This window comes from Gallus gallus, chromosome 28 (genome assembly GCF_016699485.2).
Source record: "Gallus gallus isolate bGalGal1 chromosome 28, bGalGal1.mat.broiler.GRCg7b, whole genome shotgun sequence".
Taxonomy (NCBI): domain Eukaryota; kingdom Metazoa; phylum Chordata; class Aves; order Galliformes; family Phasianidae; genus Gallus; species Gallus gallus.
In genome coordinates this window covers 4,878,777-4,895,796 of record NC_052559.1, presented here as the reverse complement: position 1 = coordinate 4,895,796, position 17,020 = coordinate 4,878,777, and the positions used below count along the sequence as shown (strand labels likewise).

The following is a 17,020-nucleotide window of genomic DNA, read 5'->3' as shown; positions in this document are numbered from 1 at the left end:
GAAGAGGCTGTCTGCAGTGCACAGCTTAAAATGTCCTGCCAAACCTGTTCCTCCCAGTTGCTGCGCTGCATGCTTCACATTCCAGGGAAGAGCTCACCTGGCTCCAAGAGAGCATTGGCTGGGAAATGCCTCCATGAATCATTTCCACGCACCTCTAAATCCCATAATAATTACTGTGTCCTCACAAAGTGCTCTTCATTCCAATGGGTCTCAGAGGACTTTAAAGATGGATCTCTATAGCCATTAGAAATGTGGGTGCGTTTGAGAAATGAATGGGTTTAGTAACCTCATGTCTGCTGTTCTCAAAAGCTACCAACTGTGGGATAGCTCAGTTCAAAAAGCAGACATTGAGGAACCTCTCAGCTATTTAACATAACCATTTTAATAGAGAAAAATACTCTGCACAGTGAAAACTTCCTCATGGGGGAGAGCCACAGCACATGGGAGGACACTGAGAGCCCGGCTGGTGTGAACTGCAGTGCTGTTTTGCCCTAGGAGATCTGTATTGTAGGAGAATGAGCTGGGACCCTCCAAAAAGGGTAGGATTCATTCATTGCTTCTCATACCATCACAGGTCTGGTACTGACTCACACAGCTCCTTGGTGGTTCATCAGCTTGATTTCCTGTCCCTCACAGATCTCTGCCTAATTGAAGTATTGCTCGTATCCTCCTCTGACACGTGAGCAGAAATAGCATCACGGGGCTGCAGGCTCACCATGCAGAAAGGCGACAGCAGAGGCCTCGGGAGCAAGCACTGCTTCAGTAGATGCAGTGATACCTCCAAAAGGAAGGAAGCGATGCCCGCCCCAGGAGCTGGCTGTAATTGGACGATCCCGCAAGGCAGACTCTGGCAGTCAGAAGATGATACTTCAGAGCAAACATCATCAAGATAAGGAAGTCTTTTTTTTTTTCTTTTTTTCAAAAAGATCAAGTCACTCTTATCTTGTAGGTAATTTCCTGCAGCCCATATTACAGGAATTAATTCCCTCATCCATTCTTCTCAACACAGACTGGTATTTTCAGACCAAAGTACTGCAAGATAGTTGTCCTAAGACACTGCTCTTCATTAAAAAGGGCATTTTCTTGCCTATTAGGTAGTGAAACAAATAGACAGATTTTCAGATATGGCAGCAGTCAGCTCCCATTGAGAACAGGAGATGTGTCCCCTCTCCCACTGAGAAACAAGAAGATTTCTGCCCATTTTTCTCACCCCTTTCTCTTTTCTCTCCCCAGTACATTATATGTTCACCAAGAACAGCAGCAAATGTCTTCAGCTATTCTACAGCCAATGGAGATTTCCCTGTGCACTTGAATGGAAATGAAGCTTCTGCTAGCAAGTGTTCCTTTCCAGATTCAGTCATTGTAAAGGTATGATCGTTTTGGTGGGGACTGGAATTCTTGAATCCTCACTCTGCCACTGAGTTGCAGCAAAGGCTTGAGATGAGCCATGTCATACCTTCATGCTCATTGTGTCATTGCTGCATGGTGTTAACACGTGTCCTTTAAGCACCTTGTGGGAAATAGGAACAGCTTTTAGCACAGTCATGCCCTCCTGCATGGCAGCATTTAAAAACTGAATGGATCTATAGATATATCAGTAATTTTATTGAAGACAGGACACCACCACCATTATTAGAGAGGAGAATCTGAGGCATAGAGCAGCTGTTAAAAAAAAAGTCAAAAGTTGGGCTCTTGTCCCCATGTCTAGGAATCTCAGTGAAAAGCTGCATTTTCAGAGAACTACAGAAGCCTGCAAATCTGGAGTGTGTTGCATCCTTCTCCATTGGGGTGACATTAACTCGAGGAGCCAAAATGTATCCCTGTTGTAACACCAGAGTCTCGGGGGTAAAGACAAGGTCTGATCCAATTCCCATTGCCATCCAAGGGCAGACTCTCATTGACGGCAGTCGGAACTGGATCACGCCCCAGACACGCTGAGGTCTAATGGCTCCAGCCAACAGAATTTGCCCAGTGAGTGCCAAGGGAAGCATAAGGCATTCTTATTTCGGCAGAGCCCGTCTGGTGTCAGCGAGTCCATCAGCTCCATTCTTCTCGCATACATGACAGCCTGACAGCTGCCAGATACCTCCCTCAGACACCTTTCAGACGGCTCCTGTTTATTTTTAGGACAGCTCTTTCCAGATAAGGCTCAGATGTGTATAATTACATAGAAAGTGGGGATGATCACAAAAAGGAAAACACAGCAGTGATTAGTTTTATTATTTCTTTGTTTACGGTGCAATTGCAAACTTTCTCATGTATCCCTGCCCCCCGTGTTGGGACCACTCCTTTCAAAAAGAGAGGTGATGTTTTAGCCTGTGAAAGCCAGGAGAAGGCGAGGCATAGCAGTGAAGTCAGCTTATGAAATATTGAAGCAGTGAAACCCTCACTGGAACACGTGAATGGCTAATGCCAGTTCCAATTAATTTTGAATTTTTCATTAAACCATTATTAAAAGCAAGAGGACAGAAGAAATAAGGGAAATTGACTTGGGCAGTATATTAAGTACCTTAGTTTTGCTGGAGGATGTTTTATTATCTGTCCAAAGCAATTATTTCACAAGCTCCTGACGGTTTGTGGGCTAAACAGAAGTGCGGGATGAAGTTCTAGATGGTCTTTTCTTAAAGTTATTTTAATCCTCATCGTCTGCTCTGCCCTAATTGGGCGATATCTCTGGCATGTCATATCTGGAGGACAAGACATGGAGTCAGAGTTCTGAGAATCTGCAATAATGTGTCGCCCTGGCATTATTTACAAATCAAATAAAAACCTATTGACTTAGGCATTTCCTCATATTGAGGGCAAACAGAAAATGTGCAAACACTTGAGAAACATTCATTAGGAAAGCCTCAAAAGCCATTTAAAACCTAGGTGGGCTATGATTTTTTTTTTAAGGACTAAAGCAACAGCATTTAATAAAACGCCTCCTCCTCTGCTCTCCTCCTCTATACTCCATTGACTACAGCAAAAGAGAAACACCAGCTTAAATTAGGTGCTTCATTAACATGTCTCTTGTTGGTTGAGGTAATCCTAGGCCTTATAATATCTTCTTATGCTACCAGAATAGAGACACATATTTCTTAGCCTTTTTTTTTTGGCAATGGCTGTGTTTTGCTACCTGCTGTGCAGCTGTCCTTGCAGAGGAGGACAGAAAAGTAGGATGTTTCTCAACGAGGGTAGAAAGGCTTCTCCATTTCTTGGTAGCAATCGTATGGAAATTGCAACATCTGGGAAAAATACAGCCCTGATTCCCCTGCCTGTAAGTCTTTGGGGAAAGCAGTCTGTTAGCCCTGCTCTTTCAGGTAAGGGAGATACTTTGCTGATTCCTGGTGCCACCTGATCCCAGCACTCACAGTAAAGCTGAAAACTTTACTACTTTTCCTCTGTTTGCTTAGGGTGAGTTTGTGGTTAGAAAGACAGAAAACAAGGGATGAGGCATTAGAGATGACTGGTCAGGTTTACCATGTTGCGCCTGCAGCTGTGTGTCACTAGGTACCAAAGGAGAGTTTTGTGTTAAATTTTCCCATGTTCCTGATCCTGTGGGAGAGCACAGTCTCTATGCTATGATTGCTCTCCTGCTTCATTACTCAGCAGTGCAGAAGGAGGTGCAGTGGTGTGAGCTCTGAGGCCACATTGGCTGCTGAGGAGCACGGAGCCGGGAAGAGTTCACTCGCTGACAGTGAATCCCAAGGTTTGACAGTGATAACCTACAGCTAGAAATCTCCAGTCCGAAATGCAGCCTGCCACTTAATTCATCCAGTGCTCCTCATATCTTGGGTAATGGGGCAGCTTAAGGTGCTGGTATTTGTATTCCTGAAATACCCAGAGGCCCCAACTAGAGCTGTACCACCATCTGCCAAGTGCTTTGCAGATAAGAAGGATGAGTAAGGCCTTTTCTATCACCCAACGCTTGGTTATAAAATGACTGGGCTCACTTTAGATGTCAAGATACATCTACAGCAAATGAACAAAGAGCTAATAAATGATTAATAAATGCTTTGAAAAATAGCTAATTAAATGCAACAGCATTTTAGAGTGCAATGGAAAAGCACAAAACATGTAAGCTCAAGCGATAACACTTCTTCTGATATAACTTATCTACAGCATACTGCTCACATCTGCAAGAGTGCTTAGAAATACTATTAACATCTTATGCACCAGGAATAAAGAGAGCCCTTCTGTAAAGGAGGAGCAATTCTCTCCTCAGGATAAGGGCAAATTCCTCATTGTTTAGGCCATTTAAATTCCAGAAAAACTAGAAGGTGCTTGTAGTAACACATACTGGGAGATGTGAGTGATGAGGGCAAGCTGACAGTCTTTGCGTTCACCCTGCCCTGTTATCTGCCCGTCACGTCACAGGGTGCTGTGCTCCCAGGCCAGACATCCTCTCTGTTCCACTGGATTCCCATCCACCATCTCCCATTCTTGGCTGGCAAGGGGAAAATGCCTTTTCATCCTGCCCTGCTCCAGACAACAGTCAGGAGCTCTCCATCTGCTCCAGCAGGATAACAGATTTTTTTTTAAATGTCACAAAAAGGGGGGTTAATCCTGGTTGCATCCTCGCTGGTACAAACAAGGATTTCTACCACTAACACTGCTGAAGTTACCAAGCCTGACAGATCCTGCTGCAGTGTCTGTATTTGACTCCAAAAGGCCCCACAACTTCCCTTGCTTGCTGCCCTGCATCAATATTGCATTGGTGGGGGCTGCTGGACTCTGGGATGGGAGTTCAAATAGGTGTCAGAAAAAGCTGTGTATCTTCAGCTTTGAAGGAGCAAACTTGCCTGGGTTTGGAACTGCGAGTTTTCTGAGTGTAAGTTGGATGTGAGCTGGTGACATTTTCTGGCGGAAAAGGGAAATGTGAAGGAAAAGAATAAAAAAACGGTAACGCACATGTTAAATGAACCAGTCAGCTGCAAACAATGGAAAGCTGAAAAATGGATATGGGGGAAAGCATTTTGCGGTGTAGTTATTTCTTGCTGCAGTTCTTTATAACGTCCCAGATGGGAGATTCATGACCCTAGGAAGCAGTCTGTATGCTCCAGGGTTTGGCCTGCGGCAGCCCATGACTCACCCGCCTGCCAGGTTTGGCAGTAAGCTGAGAAACAAGCAAGATAGCAAAATGTCTTGTGGAAACAGCAAAACAAGAGATGAATTAACTGCTGGAAGAGTGAAAAAACAAACCTCTGTGCACAAAGGGGGGCCCTCAATATGGAGAGCAAGCACTCATGCCACTGGGGACTCCAGAGGAGCCGGCCTCCCAGGCAGCCAGCTCCATTTGTTTGTAGGCAAAACAAATCCAGGATGCTTCAGTCTTAAATGGTGAAGTAGGTGGAAACAGAAGATTTGAGGTTCTACCCACCAGCAGCAAGATGGTTTTCCAGGGGCTCAAGGAAGGAAGATTTGTGGATCTACATTGCCATCTAATGGCAAGGAGGAGCTTAAAGCTTTCAGTACTACCCAGAAACTGGCTATAATAGCAGTAACGGAGGATGGCATGGTCTACAGTGATTATTAGCCTTTGGTCCAAAGGAAAATCCTTCTCTGCAACAGAATGGTGGTCCCCAGTGAAGGCAGTACAGCTATCCCAGGTAAGGGAAGGGTAACAAAGGGTACCAAAGCCTTGGGATCGAGGCTGCTGATTCTTCCTCTTCTGGTATCTACTCCAGTCTGTTTGCCAGGAACATGAACATCGAGTGGGATTTCTTTCCCCTGGTGTACCACATGTTGCAATGGACAGGCTTCCCAAGCAGGTGCACATTTTGGGTGCTGAATGAATCCTGTCATCGTATTCAAAACACTTCACTCAGCATCTCAGGTGTTCAGGACCCTGCTGAAAAATATAGATAACCAGGATTAGATAAGAAAAGAGGTATATTCTTGGATATAGGCTCAGGAAGGATAGATCTGTCTTTTTGGTCACACCTAGCCCAGCATCTTGTCTACATCAGTGCTGAGTAATGGATACATAACAAGAAAGTATCAGAAAGACGATATCACAGGTTGATACTACCCTGCCTTATCCTTCATGCTGAGAGACAGCCCTGCAGGGAAATCCTACAAAGAAAATTCAGTGAGATGTGAGATGTTATGGATTTTGTCATTTCTAACTGAACATTTAAACAGAGGTGACAGGAAGAGACAAGTTTGATGTTCATTCTAGTACCACCTTCATTACAGTGTGCTGCTAATGATGCACCATATTATATAGTTCCTATAACAGAAAATTTACAAGAGAGAATTGACTATTAAGAGATAATTTCATTAAGAAACCAAAGGAAACTTGAGAAAGGATTGTCAGCAGCCACTTCCTTCAACTTTGACACACTTCTAGTCTTGACACGTGTACATATGAAGAGGAGTTGGAACTTACTGGATGTGCAAGAGAGGAAGGTGATATACAATGCCCAGTAGTTTCAGATGGAGCAGGATTTTGGGGGAGAGACTGGGGATATAAAGTGTCTGCTCCTTCCACATGGGCAAATGGGTCATGGTGTTCATTCCAAGTAAATTCTGGAAAAAAAAAAAAATCAGAGTAGGGACTGAGAGTACTGAAAAAATTGACTTCAGTCCACAGGACCAAAAGGGCCACCCCTGTCTGTTACAATGCCTGTTGTGACATGCTTCCCACACAGTGTGCTGCCAAAGAAATGAGCACAGTGTCGAACCATCCAGCTTCATTTCCTTCTGGTACCCTCTCCTATTTACACATGATCTTGCCAAGCCTTGCTAGGCCTAAACAATCCTGCTGAAAGAAGAGGGATAAACAAGGGATCTCAGCCTATTGAACATGCTCCCGCTCAATAAATACATGGCTGGGAAGGCTTTTTCCTTTCTTGGTTGCTCACCACTTCACAAGTTAAAGACAGCCAGAGGCTGAGGGACCACGGAGCATTTTTCAGGTATTTCTCTCCAGTTTGTGACGCAGGGAGGGAAAGAAGGGAATGAACCTGGTTGAAGGACTGTACGAGATGATTTGTTCCTCGATGTTCCTTAATAAAATGGCTCTGAGTCATGCTACTGAGTTGATCAGAAAAATATTCTTCCTGTAGTAGAAACACAGCAGCAAAAGAGCCTTGTTGAGTGTTCAGTTCTGAGTGCTCAGCCCCACATCTGAGCCTGCAGCGGGAGAAGGGCAGCTGGGCTGGCTGGAAAGCCTCCTCTGCACCCTCAGCAGTTGGAAGCTACGCAGAGGCTGCAAGAGCCGTCGCAGAAGCAGCCTGAAGCCTGCCAAAGGCTACGTGCAGCTGCAGACCCAGGGAAAGGCGTGCGTGGTCTTGCAGCTGCCTCCATGGTACGCGTTCCCAGAGGTGCTGGGTCAGGTGGGGTGAGCACCGACCTCCCCCGCTTTCTCCTCCACTCAACTCGTTTCCAAAGCTGCACCCCAAAACCTGTCTCTTCAGAAAGGAACTACAAACAAAGCCTGCAGCACACCCGCCCCGTGTGGAGCCTGAAGGAGGCACAGAGCACAGCCAACCCCACTGAATGCAGAGCAGCAGCCTGTGAGCTGCAGCAGTGGAAAAAAAGCTACTGAAGATACACATTGCTCCAAAGAGAGCTAGCAGAGATTGGCCGAAGAACAGGGACACTGCGATGGTGGCTGCCTGGACACTGCACGTGTCCTCAGCGCTGCCTGGGGCTGCGCAGCCCACTGCCCTCCTGGCTGAGCCCGGGGGGTGCCATGACAGCACCTTTCTTACTGAGAGAGGCTGAGGGAGTCGGGCTTGTCCAGCTCAGAGAGGGACCTCCCTTCAGTGCTGTAAGGGAGTTTGTGGGCTGGAAGTGGAGAGACTGTACACGGTCTGATAGCACTGACATGACAAGGGGAAGTGGAATTGTACACCCAGAGGGCAGTGAGGCCCCGGCACTGCCCAGAGCTGCGGGCGCCCCGTGGCCACGGATGGACCCCGGCAGTACGAGCTGGGGGCAGCCAGCCCACGGCACGGGTTGGAACTAAATCTCTGAGCTCCCTTCTGACATAAACCATCCTATGATTCTGCGGTGAGCAGCGCTGCCGTGGGCTCCCGACACCAATCCTGCCGGCTCAGCACACCGGGCCACGAGCAGCACCGCCCCCGGGCCGCGCCGCTGCGCGGGTGGGAGAGGAGCGCACAGCGCTCTGGGAGCTGTAGTCCCCCCCACACACCCCTCCCCGCCGCCATCTTGGCGCCCCCTGAACACCGCCCCCGCGGCGCTCCCCGGCCGCCATCTTGGGTCGGGGGCGAAGCCGCCCTCATGAGGCAGCGGCGAGGTGGAGGGTTTGCATTTTGTACCAGTGAAAGCGTTGCTTTTATTTAGAATTGAAAGAGCTGAGAATCCCTCACAAAAAGCAAGCTGAGCAGGCCTGGTGGTGCCTGTGAGGTTCTGGCTTTGCTTGTGGGTGTTGTGAGGTGTTTGCCTCATGTCAGTTCTGTATCAAGCTTAGGTTAATAAAGGCCTTTGGTCGTCGTCAGCTCCCCCCACCCCCTGAGGTATCTCCTGAAGGCCCTTCCATGCTTTGTTCGTTTTGTTTTGTAATGTGTGGATTTATTTTGCAGGAATCCAAAGATCCTTTTTACAAAGATCCTCCTCGCTGTTGTGCCTGGAGGAGCCAGGCCGTGCCCCACATCCATGGGGCTGCTCCATTGCTCTGCAAATGCTGGGCAGTGCTAACAAGCTTTCCTTCAAGCATATGCTCAGATGTCAACACTTCTGCTTTGTCAGAAGCTTAAAAATGGAAACAGTGTTCTCTTTAAGAAAACAGGACCCAAATAAGGAGATGATGGAGTGGCGAGGATTCCTCTAGTGAGTCTGTTCCAGCTCATTCCTTACAAAGGCTGCGTGTGAAAGATAGAGGCCCACAGATCTGGGTTTTGTCCAGGGGTCTCCAGGTTTAAAGCTCCCTACAGCCACTTCAGCTCAGTTTCCCTGTGACTCGGCTGGGCACGACTTCTTTCTCTGCCCCAAAAACATAAAGCTTTTCTCTTCAGAACTTTTTTGGTTGCGTGACAAACTCAGCCTATCCTTTAGCAAAAATGGAAGCTATCAAGAAAAAGATGCAGATGTTGAAGCTGGACAAGGAGAATGCAATTGATAGAGCAGAGCAGGCTGAAACGGATAAGAAGGCAGCTGAGGACAAATGCAAACAGGCAAGTAGAAATCAAATCACTGATTGTGCACGTGTTGTGGAAATCGGTGTAATGAAGTACTATGCTGCACTCTGATTCAGAAAACATCATTTGAATTGGAGTTTCCCATTAATCTGTTTTGAATCTTTTGCCTATTTATGATGTTAAACTCGTACAGCCGCTGCTAGGTATTAATAATCTTTTCTTCCGTCTTTGCAAAACTAGCACTAGCTACAGATTTTTAAGACTATTTTGTCTCAGTTTTCTTAAATCATACATAATTGCTTTAATTTTCTTTTGCTCGTGATTCCACTGAAAAGACATTAAAAACTTAAAATCAAAGCTGTAGATTGAACACCTGTAGGAACAGAGTTAATGCTGTCTGAAGTCAGCTGTGGCTGACATTAATTGAGCCTCTCCTTGAAGTGAATTAATGAAGTTCTGCTGACTTGTCTGTGGTCCTGCAGTGCCCTTGGAGGTGCCTGCTGCGACTCGCTAGTAGGTGTGCTGTGTTACTGATTTGTCAGCAATGATCAGAAATATCTTAATTTGAAAGCGCTAATTTTAATTGAATTATACAGATAGCATTTGCGTATTCTATTGTTTTTCATTGTTCTTTATTCTGGGTGCCTACCTCAACTCTGAGCTGTAACACTTTCAGAATGATCTTTAAATGTTTTCTCACCACGTTCCAATTTGTTACAGAGCTTATAAAAAAAAATGCTCATATCTTTTTATATTCTCTAAATGTGTTTCTTTCTGCTACCTCTTCCAGATTGCCATGTGCATTATTATTTGGCCAAGTGTTTCTTCTGTCCAATCTGAGATCTTTGGGTGATATAATTACATTTTTAATTGGCCAACCGTGCAGCTGAAGCACCGCAAAAAAAAAAAAAAGTTTCCAAAAGGATCAGCTGCTGCCACCTTCCCGCTCCACCCCAGCTCACAGAAAGCGCCTCATCTCTTTGTTGCACTCAGAGCTGCTCCAGGCTCCACGCAGCACCACGTGAACGCGGTCGCTGTTTCTTCCATAGCCTGAGAGGTGCTGCTCAGATGTGGTTCTGCTGGGCCACACTGATCCCCTTACTGCACTCATAACAGCCCCAGCAGATGGTTACTCAGAGCCGTTAGTGGTGATAGAATGCTCAGCCCTCCTTTGCATGTAGTTAGCAAAGGTGACTTCCTACAGACTGAACAGCATGTCTTCGGGAACTGTTAAGTATGAGGGTAGTCTGCAATAAAAAGCAACAAAGAGAAAATAAGGCTTTGATCTTTCTTCTCTTTTCTGAATTGTCCCCAATTTTTCACCTCTTTTATTAGATTTTTAATACAGACACACACACCGTGGTAAGGATTTTAATGTCATACACGAAGGAAGCACCACTTCTCCTGCCTGCTGTTCCCTGCTGAAGCATCCAGGGGAGCGTGTTCAGTTCTCTCACGCTGTGGTTACTCTGAATAAAAGTACAGCAGTGTAATGGTGTTGAAGAACAGCTTGCTGCCAGGAATGCTGGTAAAGCTGTTCTTGATGCTAGAGTGAAGAACATACACATACTGAAACATAAACTGTTTTGAGTGAACTGTTTTGGCAGTCTAAATTTAGGTGAAAGCAGAGTCAAATGGTTAAATCAGTTTTCTCTACGGACTGAACTGCTTTGTATTGCAAATGGAAGGCGGGAGCAGATGGGCTGCAGGCGCACCCTTATCAGCAGCAGCTCCTGATAATGCAAATTCCTGGGGAGCGTGAGGCACTTTGTCATTAACCGTTCTCCCTGCAGGTTATAAATAGTTCGGTGTAGTGCACAGTATGGATTTATATGGTGTGGGACGGAGGGCACCTTGCTGGCCGGGTTGGAACAGGAATGGTGGAGGTTGGGGTGTTTGGGGGCCGTCTGACGCCCCCTGCACACAGCAGTGGGCAGTGCAGCGCGTTGTGGCTGTGATGTGCAGAGCTGCAGCAGGAATGGCCGCCCCTCCTTTCTTACAACTGTACCACAATCAGAGTTTCCTAACAGGCCATGAGTAGTTCTGTCACAATGAGCACAAGGATGTAATTTTAAAACACTGTACAATACGCTGCAGAACTTTGCAGGATGTTGTGGAGTCCAAAACAGAAATGAGGTGTAAAGGGGACGATGCCAAGTTCTGTATTGAGCCACATCCTGTGCTCAGTGGCAGCGGATGCTGCCGTACGGACAGCATGGTTTTAATCATCCTCCCTGGGATCCGCTGCCAGGCAGACACTGCAGGCCCTGGGTGTGCTGCGGCTCCGTTATATGAAAGCTAACAGGGAGAAGTTTTAGCCACGTCTCAGTGGCAGCATGTCCAAATCCCTTTCTTTTCTCTTGAAAGGTCGAGGATGAGCTGGTAGCTCTGCAGAAGAAGTTGAAAGGAACTGAAGATGAGCTGGATAAATACTCCGAGGCTCTGAAAGATGCCCAGGAAAAGCTGGAGCAGGCTGAAAAGAAGGCCACGGATGTATGTACCCGCAGCCGGCTGTGCTCGGCTCTGCTGTGTGTGTGTGGTACGGGGCTGGGGTGAATCACTGAGCGTTGTTTGTTGCAGTACCTCGGTCAGGGGATGGGAAAGCAGTGCTACGTTTCAGGTATGTCCGTCCGCTGCCCGCTGTGCTGCCCGCTCTGCATCCCGCGCTGCCGCAGCGGCACACGGCACTGCACGGGGCAGAGGGGCTGAGCGGGGAGAGACGGCCGTGGGAGGGACGGAGTTCTTCAGCAGACGCGAAACGTTCTCTATAAGCGAACGCTGCGGCGATGTTCCCGGGGCCCCGCTTGGCGCACGGCTCCGCTCGGCGCAGGGCTGCACCGCACCGCACCGCCACGCTCCGCTCCCCGCGCCCCGTAGCTGCCGGGCCCGGTTCCGCTCCTCCCGCGCCAGCACGGGCTCAGACGTGGCACGGAGCGGCCGTCCCCGGGCCGAGGATCGCCGCGGCGCCTTCGGCGTCCTCGGGCGGCCGGAGCTCCCGGGGTGCGGCTGTGCCGGAGCTCCCGCGCGCCGCTCCTCTGCTGACGTCACCACCCCACCTCCCGCCGCGTGACGTCATCGGCCCATTGAAAGGCGCGGGGCCGCGCGCCGCCACGTGCAGCACCGCGCGCCCTGCCCGCCGCGCCCATGGCCGCGCCGAGCTCCCTGGAAGCGGTGAAGAGGAAGATCCAATGCCTGCAGCAGCAGGCGGACGAGGCGGAGGATCGCGCCCAGGTCCTGCAGCGGGAGCTGGACCTGGAACGGGACCTGCGGGAGAAAGTGAGACCGCCGGCTGCCCGCTCGCCTCTCTCGGTCGCTCTCTCCGGGCTGCCCCGCTCCTTCCTTCCTGTCTCTGGCTCTCTCTCTGGCTGCGCCCGGTGCGCCCCGCACCTCGCCGCGCTCCGCTCTCCACCGCGGGCACCGCGCCGGGCTCGGGCTGCGGGCGGGGCGGCTGCTCGCTGGGAAAAAGCGCTGCATGACAACGGGCGCGGAGGTCCCGCCCCGGCGCCGCGCCGCTGGCTCAGGCACAGCTGGGAAATGTCCGAACTGCTGGAAAATAACTTTTCCCTCCCGGTTTTCCCAGAGAAATGGGAGCTCTCCAGCAGCGTGCCGCTCTCCCGGGGCCGGACAGCTGGTTTCACTTAGGTCTGTGTGCGATCGGCCTGCCCGGCATCTTCCTGCTGTTTTATCGCATGTCAGCGAGTTAGTTTTACCGTATAAGGAGCGCGGGCTGCGGCAGAGGTGGGGCCGGGCGGCTCCCGCGGGTCCGCTGCGCGGCTCTGGGATCGCGGGCAGTGAGAGCGGCCCGGCCGGAGCGAGAAGCGGCTGTGCTGCAGACCAGATGCCAGTGCTGCGTGAGCCATGCCGTGTGTGTAAACCCAGTAAGTTAAACACGGAGCGAACCAAAGGCCGGGCGGCTCGGGACCGGAATCGGGCGTCGGCTTCCAGCTGGGTCGGCTGCTGAGCTCCTCCCAACGTCTTTCCGAAAGGAAACCGCTTCCTCGGGCTGAGGAGCGGTTGGTAACTGCGGGGAGCTGCTGCACCACGGGAGTCGGCGCAGCCTTAACGAGGAGTGCCCTCGTGGGACCCACAGCCCCCAGCAGTGCTCTGTGAGGAGGATGGCACTGTTACGACGTGCTCAGGGTTAGGGAGACAGACACAGTGATTAGCTGAGCAATCCTGGCCATTATGAACGTATGGCTTTTCTCTTCAAATATGAAGCGATTAAAGGAGCCGTATCCTAATAAACACGATGCATTTATGAGCACTCGTTTGTTTGCGCTGTGCATAGGCAAAGCATCTCCATTTGTTACGTAGTGATCTTGGAACGAGCAGTTAACTACAGCTTGGCTTTCTGAATAATACAGACCTCATTCAGAACGGTTTGCTGCACCATTCCTTAAGTACCACAGGAAGTGGTGGCAAAGGAAAGGATTTATTTTCAGAACATATTTAATTTTGCCCTATTTCTGTTACAAAGAAGAGCTCCTCGCATTGCAGCCCGCCGTGCCCCGCTGAGCGGAAGGGCTGCATTTGCTGCTCATTGTGCAGGGTTGGTATCGTCACAGTCTGTGATGGAACCAAGAATTTACAACCCAACACGAAGGTTTTGGAACAAGCCATTACATTTAACTTTGAATTCTGCAGGTAGAACTGTCCGTTTAATCGGGGCTCAGTCCTTTGTTTTATGCCAGGAATGAGGAGTACCACCAAAAAAAAGAAGGGGGAAGCGCTGCTGTGTACCTTGACATTCCTGAGATGCCATTGCTTAAACAAACAAAAAGCGGGGAGAGAGGAGAAGGGTTTCAGAGCCGCTGTGCTGCAGAGGGGGGCAGCCGTGGGGCAGCGCGGGGCTCAGCTGCGGTGCTGTGTCTGCAGGCGGAAGGTGAGGTGGCGGCGCTCAACAGACGCATCCAGCTGGTGGAAGAGGAGCTGGATCGGGCCCAGGAGCGGCTGGCCACAGCCCTGCAGAAGCTGGAAGAGGCCGAAAAAGCGGCGGATGAGAGTGAGAGGTAACCTTCCCTTTGGCTCCCCTTTCTTTCTCTCTTCTTTCGTTCTGTCTTTCATTTTGTGTAAAGAATAAAATCAAATATACACAGAATATCCCAGCATCTACGTGTGCTAACGTGCATTACAGGGACTGAACTTGAGGTGCCTCTTTTTTTCTCTTTTATAGCTAAGTTGAGTGAGTAATTCTGTCAGCTTGGAGGAATGTGAGGGCTGGTCCTAATGGGGCCTTTTTTGGTTACAAATACTGAGTTCCACTTTGGGGCTTTTGATACAAAATTGCTAAAATGTTTCTACGGTCAGCCTGATTGCTTTGGCTTCTGCAGAGGAATGAAAGTCATTGAGAACAGAGCAATGAAAGATGAAGAAAAAATGGAAATTCAGGAAATGCAGCTGAAGGAGGCCAAGCACATCGCTGAGGAGGCCGACCGCAAATACGAAGAGGTGAGGAATGTGTAAATAAGGGAGCTGATAAAATGTATGGGAGAACCAAGAACAACTTGGTTGTTCTTTAATCATTTTAGGTATGTTTTTCACACTGTGATGGTACAACCTTAGAATGCTCCCAAAAAGGGGTAGTTTTAATTGTGACTTTCGCAGCATTGTAGGTATTTAATTCTCTGAAAACTGCAAAGTCTGACTTTGGGAAAAAGTGTGTCACATTTGTGCACAAACGTTCCACTGCGGGGTCAGCTCGGAAGGAAAGCACAGGGCGGGGTGCAGAGCAGAACGTGACTGCTGTGCTCTCCTCTCAGGTTGCCCGCAAGTTGGTGATTTTGGAGGGGGAGCTGGAAAGAGCTGAAGAGCGCGCAGAGGTGTCTGAAGTGTGAGTAGCTTTACACACCTGGAGGTGTACAGTGAAGGTTAAAACATCCCGTGGGAAAAATCTACGCATAGGGAAGCACACAGTGTGCTTGGGAATGGCTCTGTGCCCCATGCGCCCAACTTCCCACTTTCAAACTCAATATTTTAACCATATATTTTTAGACTTTTTGAAAGTAAAATTAAAGCACAACAGAGTGGTGACCTCTGCTTTTTTTTTTTCTTTTTGCCTGTAGTAAATGCAGTGACCTTGAAGAGGAGTTGAAGAATGTCACAAACAATCTGAAGTCTTTGGAAGCTCAATCTGAAAAGGTTGGTCCATTCAGTAACCTACAGAATGGGGACAGAGTCAAAACCCATAGTTAAAATGCACAGAAATACAAAGAAATTAAGAGGGGTTGCCTGCCTTCCTGTTCCAAGAGCCCTTCGATAATGCTGCACCACTTCTCTTTGCACATTCAGCTGTTTTGTGCTGCACAAGAAAATAAAGTCTAAATTGATGCATGAAGTGATTTGGACATCACCGGGTTCAGAGTGAAGGTACACAAATCAGTCTGAGATGTCTCAGAGAAGAGTGTGCAAAGTGTGTGTGCAGCTGTTGTAAAAAGGAAAGCAGTTGTAAAGAGATTGTGTTTCCATAATCATCAATTACTGCTGCAATTGCCCCTCAAGAGTGTGTATTGTTTCCACAGTACTCGGAAAAGGAAGATAAGTATGAAGAGGAAATCAAGATTCTCTCTGACAAGCTTAAAGAAGTGAGTCCTTCCCTCCCCAGGCTGCATTTCGGCGGCGTTTTTTAACAGCACTCAGTTATTCTATTTAATATTCCTAGGCTGAAACTCGTGCTGAGTTTGCTGAGAGAACAGTTGCCAAACTGGAAAAGTCCATTGATGATCTGGAAGGTATGAAATCACACATTCCTTTTCAAATGGGTGTTGTATTTTACTGGGAAAGGACAGAAGCATCCACCGGGTGGGCCGCACAGGGCCAGAGCTGCCTCACGGCCGGGGGCAGAATTGCTCTGGAAGAGGTTCTCTTGCAAAACCTTGTTAACAATCAACTTTTTTTGGCCAACTCACAAACACAGAATCTTAGGAACTATTTCAATTAGTAACAAAATCGTGATGCTATTTAGCCTGATGACTGAAAAATAACTGAGATTTAAAAACAAAAAGCATAAATGAAGTGTCTGACCTGGCGCTGCACGTTTCTACTTTCGCACTGCTGCTCACAGATCTGTTTTCTTCTTTTGTTTTCCCCTCCAACTGCTTTGGCTGTGCTGCCTTCTGCCTTCCTGCCCTCTGCTGTCCGCCTTTCCCTCCGGGCTGTTCTGTGCCCCTCCCGCTGACCCACACCTCTGCCGGTAGATGAGCTGTACGCTCAGAAGCTGAAGTACAAAGCAATCAGCGAGGAGCTCGACCACGCGCTCAATGATATGACCTCCCTGTAGTCTGCACCTCCTGGGGGTGCTCCATTTGCTGACCTCTTATGCTCTCCTGGTCTGTAATTCCTGCCGCTCTGTGCAGTCCTAAAGGCGACCCTTCAGTCTTCTCTGTAAGAACTGCGCTCAATAAAAGTCAGATACCTCTGCCTTTCAGCTTTTGGGCTTTCTTTCCTTATAATCCACCGAAAATACAGCAGTGACGGCACTGTAAGTAAATACGGCTCAGTGCCCGGGGGGCGCCGGGCAGCGCCTCATTAACTGAGAGCAGAGAGAAAAGGTTGTGTTTCCCTTGAATCTCACGGGGTGTTTTCAATTTAAGGACTAAAGCAGTACACTCCTGTCCGTTTTGAGTGCATTTGTTTCTCCCTTCTCACCAGACAAACTTGCTCAAGCAAAGGAGGAGAACCTGGGGCTGCACCAGACGCTGGACCAGACGCTAAACGAACTGAACTGTATATGACCCCGAGCGGAACCCCGCGGCCGGAAAACGTCAGCCGCCCTCAGCGCATCACCGCCCCCCTCCCTGCGCTCCGACAGGTGGAGCTCGGAGCGGTTCTGTACCCCGGACGGCGCCGCTCCCCCCGCGGCCGCCGCGCGCATTAAACGGTTTCTCGCAGTCCCGACGCTCCGCTCCGCTGCGCTCCTTACGCCGCGCCGC

General features: G+C 49.0%; 1 protein-coding gene across 7 annotated transcripts; it reads left to right on the top strand.

Annotated features, from left to right (window-relative positions):
* The first annotated feature begins 8,839 nt into the window (after positions 1-8,839).
* TPM4 (tropomyosin 4) lies at positions 8,840-16,985 on the top strand. 7 transcript variants are annotated; one of them, XM_040653817.2, is made up of 10 exons: positions 11,274-11,363; positions 11,460-11,585; positions 11,673-11,712; positions 13,968-14,101; positions 14,423-14,540; positions 14,852-14,922; positions 15,155-15,230; positions 15,611-15,673; positions 15,751-15,820; positions 16,740-16,985. In XM_040653817.2, the coding sequence occupies exons 2-10, from the start codon at positions 11,542-11,544 to the stop codon at positions 16,820-16,822; spliced, it is 699 nt and encodes a 232-aa protein (XP_040509751.1). In that variant the 5' UTR covers positions 11,274-11,363; positions 11,460-11,541; the 3' UTR covers positions 16,823-16,985. The 7 variants fall into 7 exon arrangements, with proteins under 7 accessions (XP_015155676.1, XP_015155677.1, XP_040509751.1 ...); XM_015300190.3 differs by lacking the exons at positions 11,274-11,363; positions 11,673-11,712 and adding an exon at positions 8,840-9,128; XM_015300191.4 differs by lacking the exons at positions 11,274-11,363; positions 11,673-11,712 and adding an exon at positions 8,840-9,128 and having other exon boundaries at positions 16,286-16,985.
* The last annotated feature ends 35 nt before the right edge of the window (positions 16,986-17,020 follow it).

Bases quoted from the DNA above. Each gene is read 5' to 3' on its own strand.
- TPM4 (XM_015300190.3), top strand. From the start codon at position 9,015: ATGGAAGCTATCAAGAAAAAGATGCAGATGTTGAAGCTGGACAAGGAG. The intron at 14,923-15,154 runs GTGAGTAGCTTT...TTTTGCCTGTAG, and splicing joins CGCGCAGAGGTGTCTGAAGT to TAAATGCAGTGACCTTGAAG. The intron at 15,674-15,750 runs GTGAGTCCTTCC...TAATATTCCTAG, and splicing joins TCTCTGACAAGCTTAAAGAA to GCTGAAACTCGTGCTGAGTT.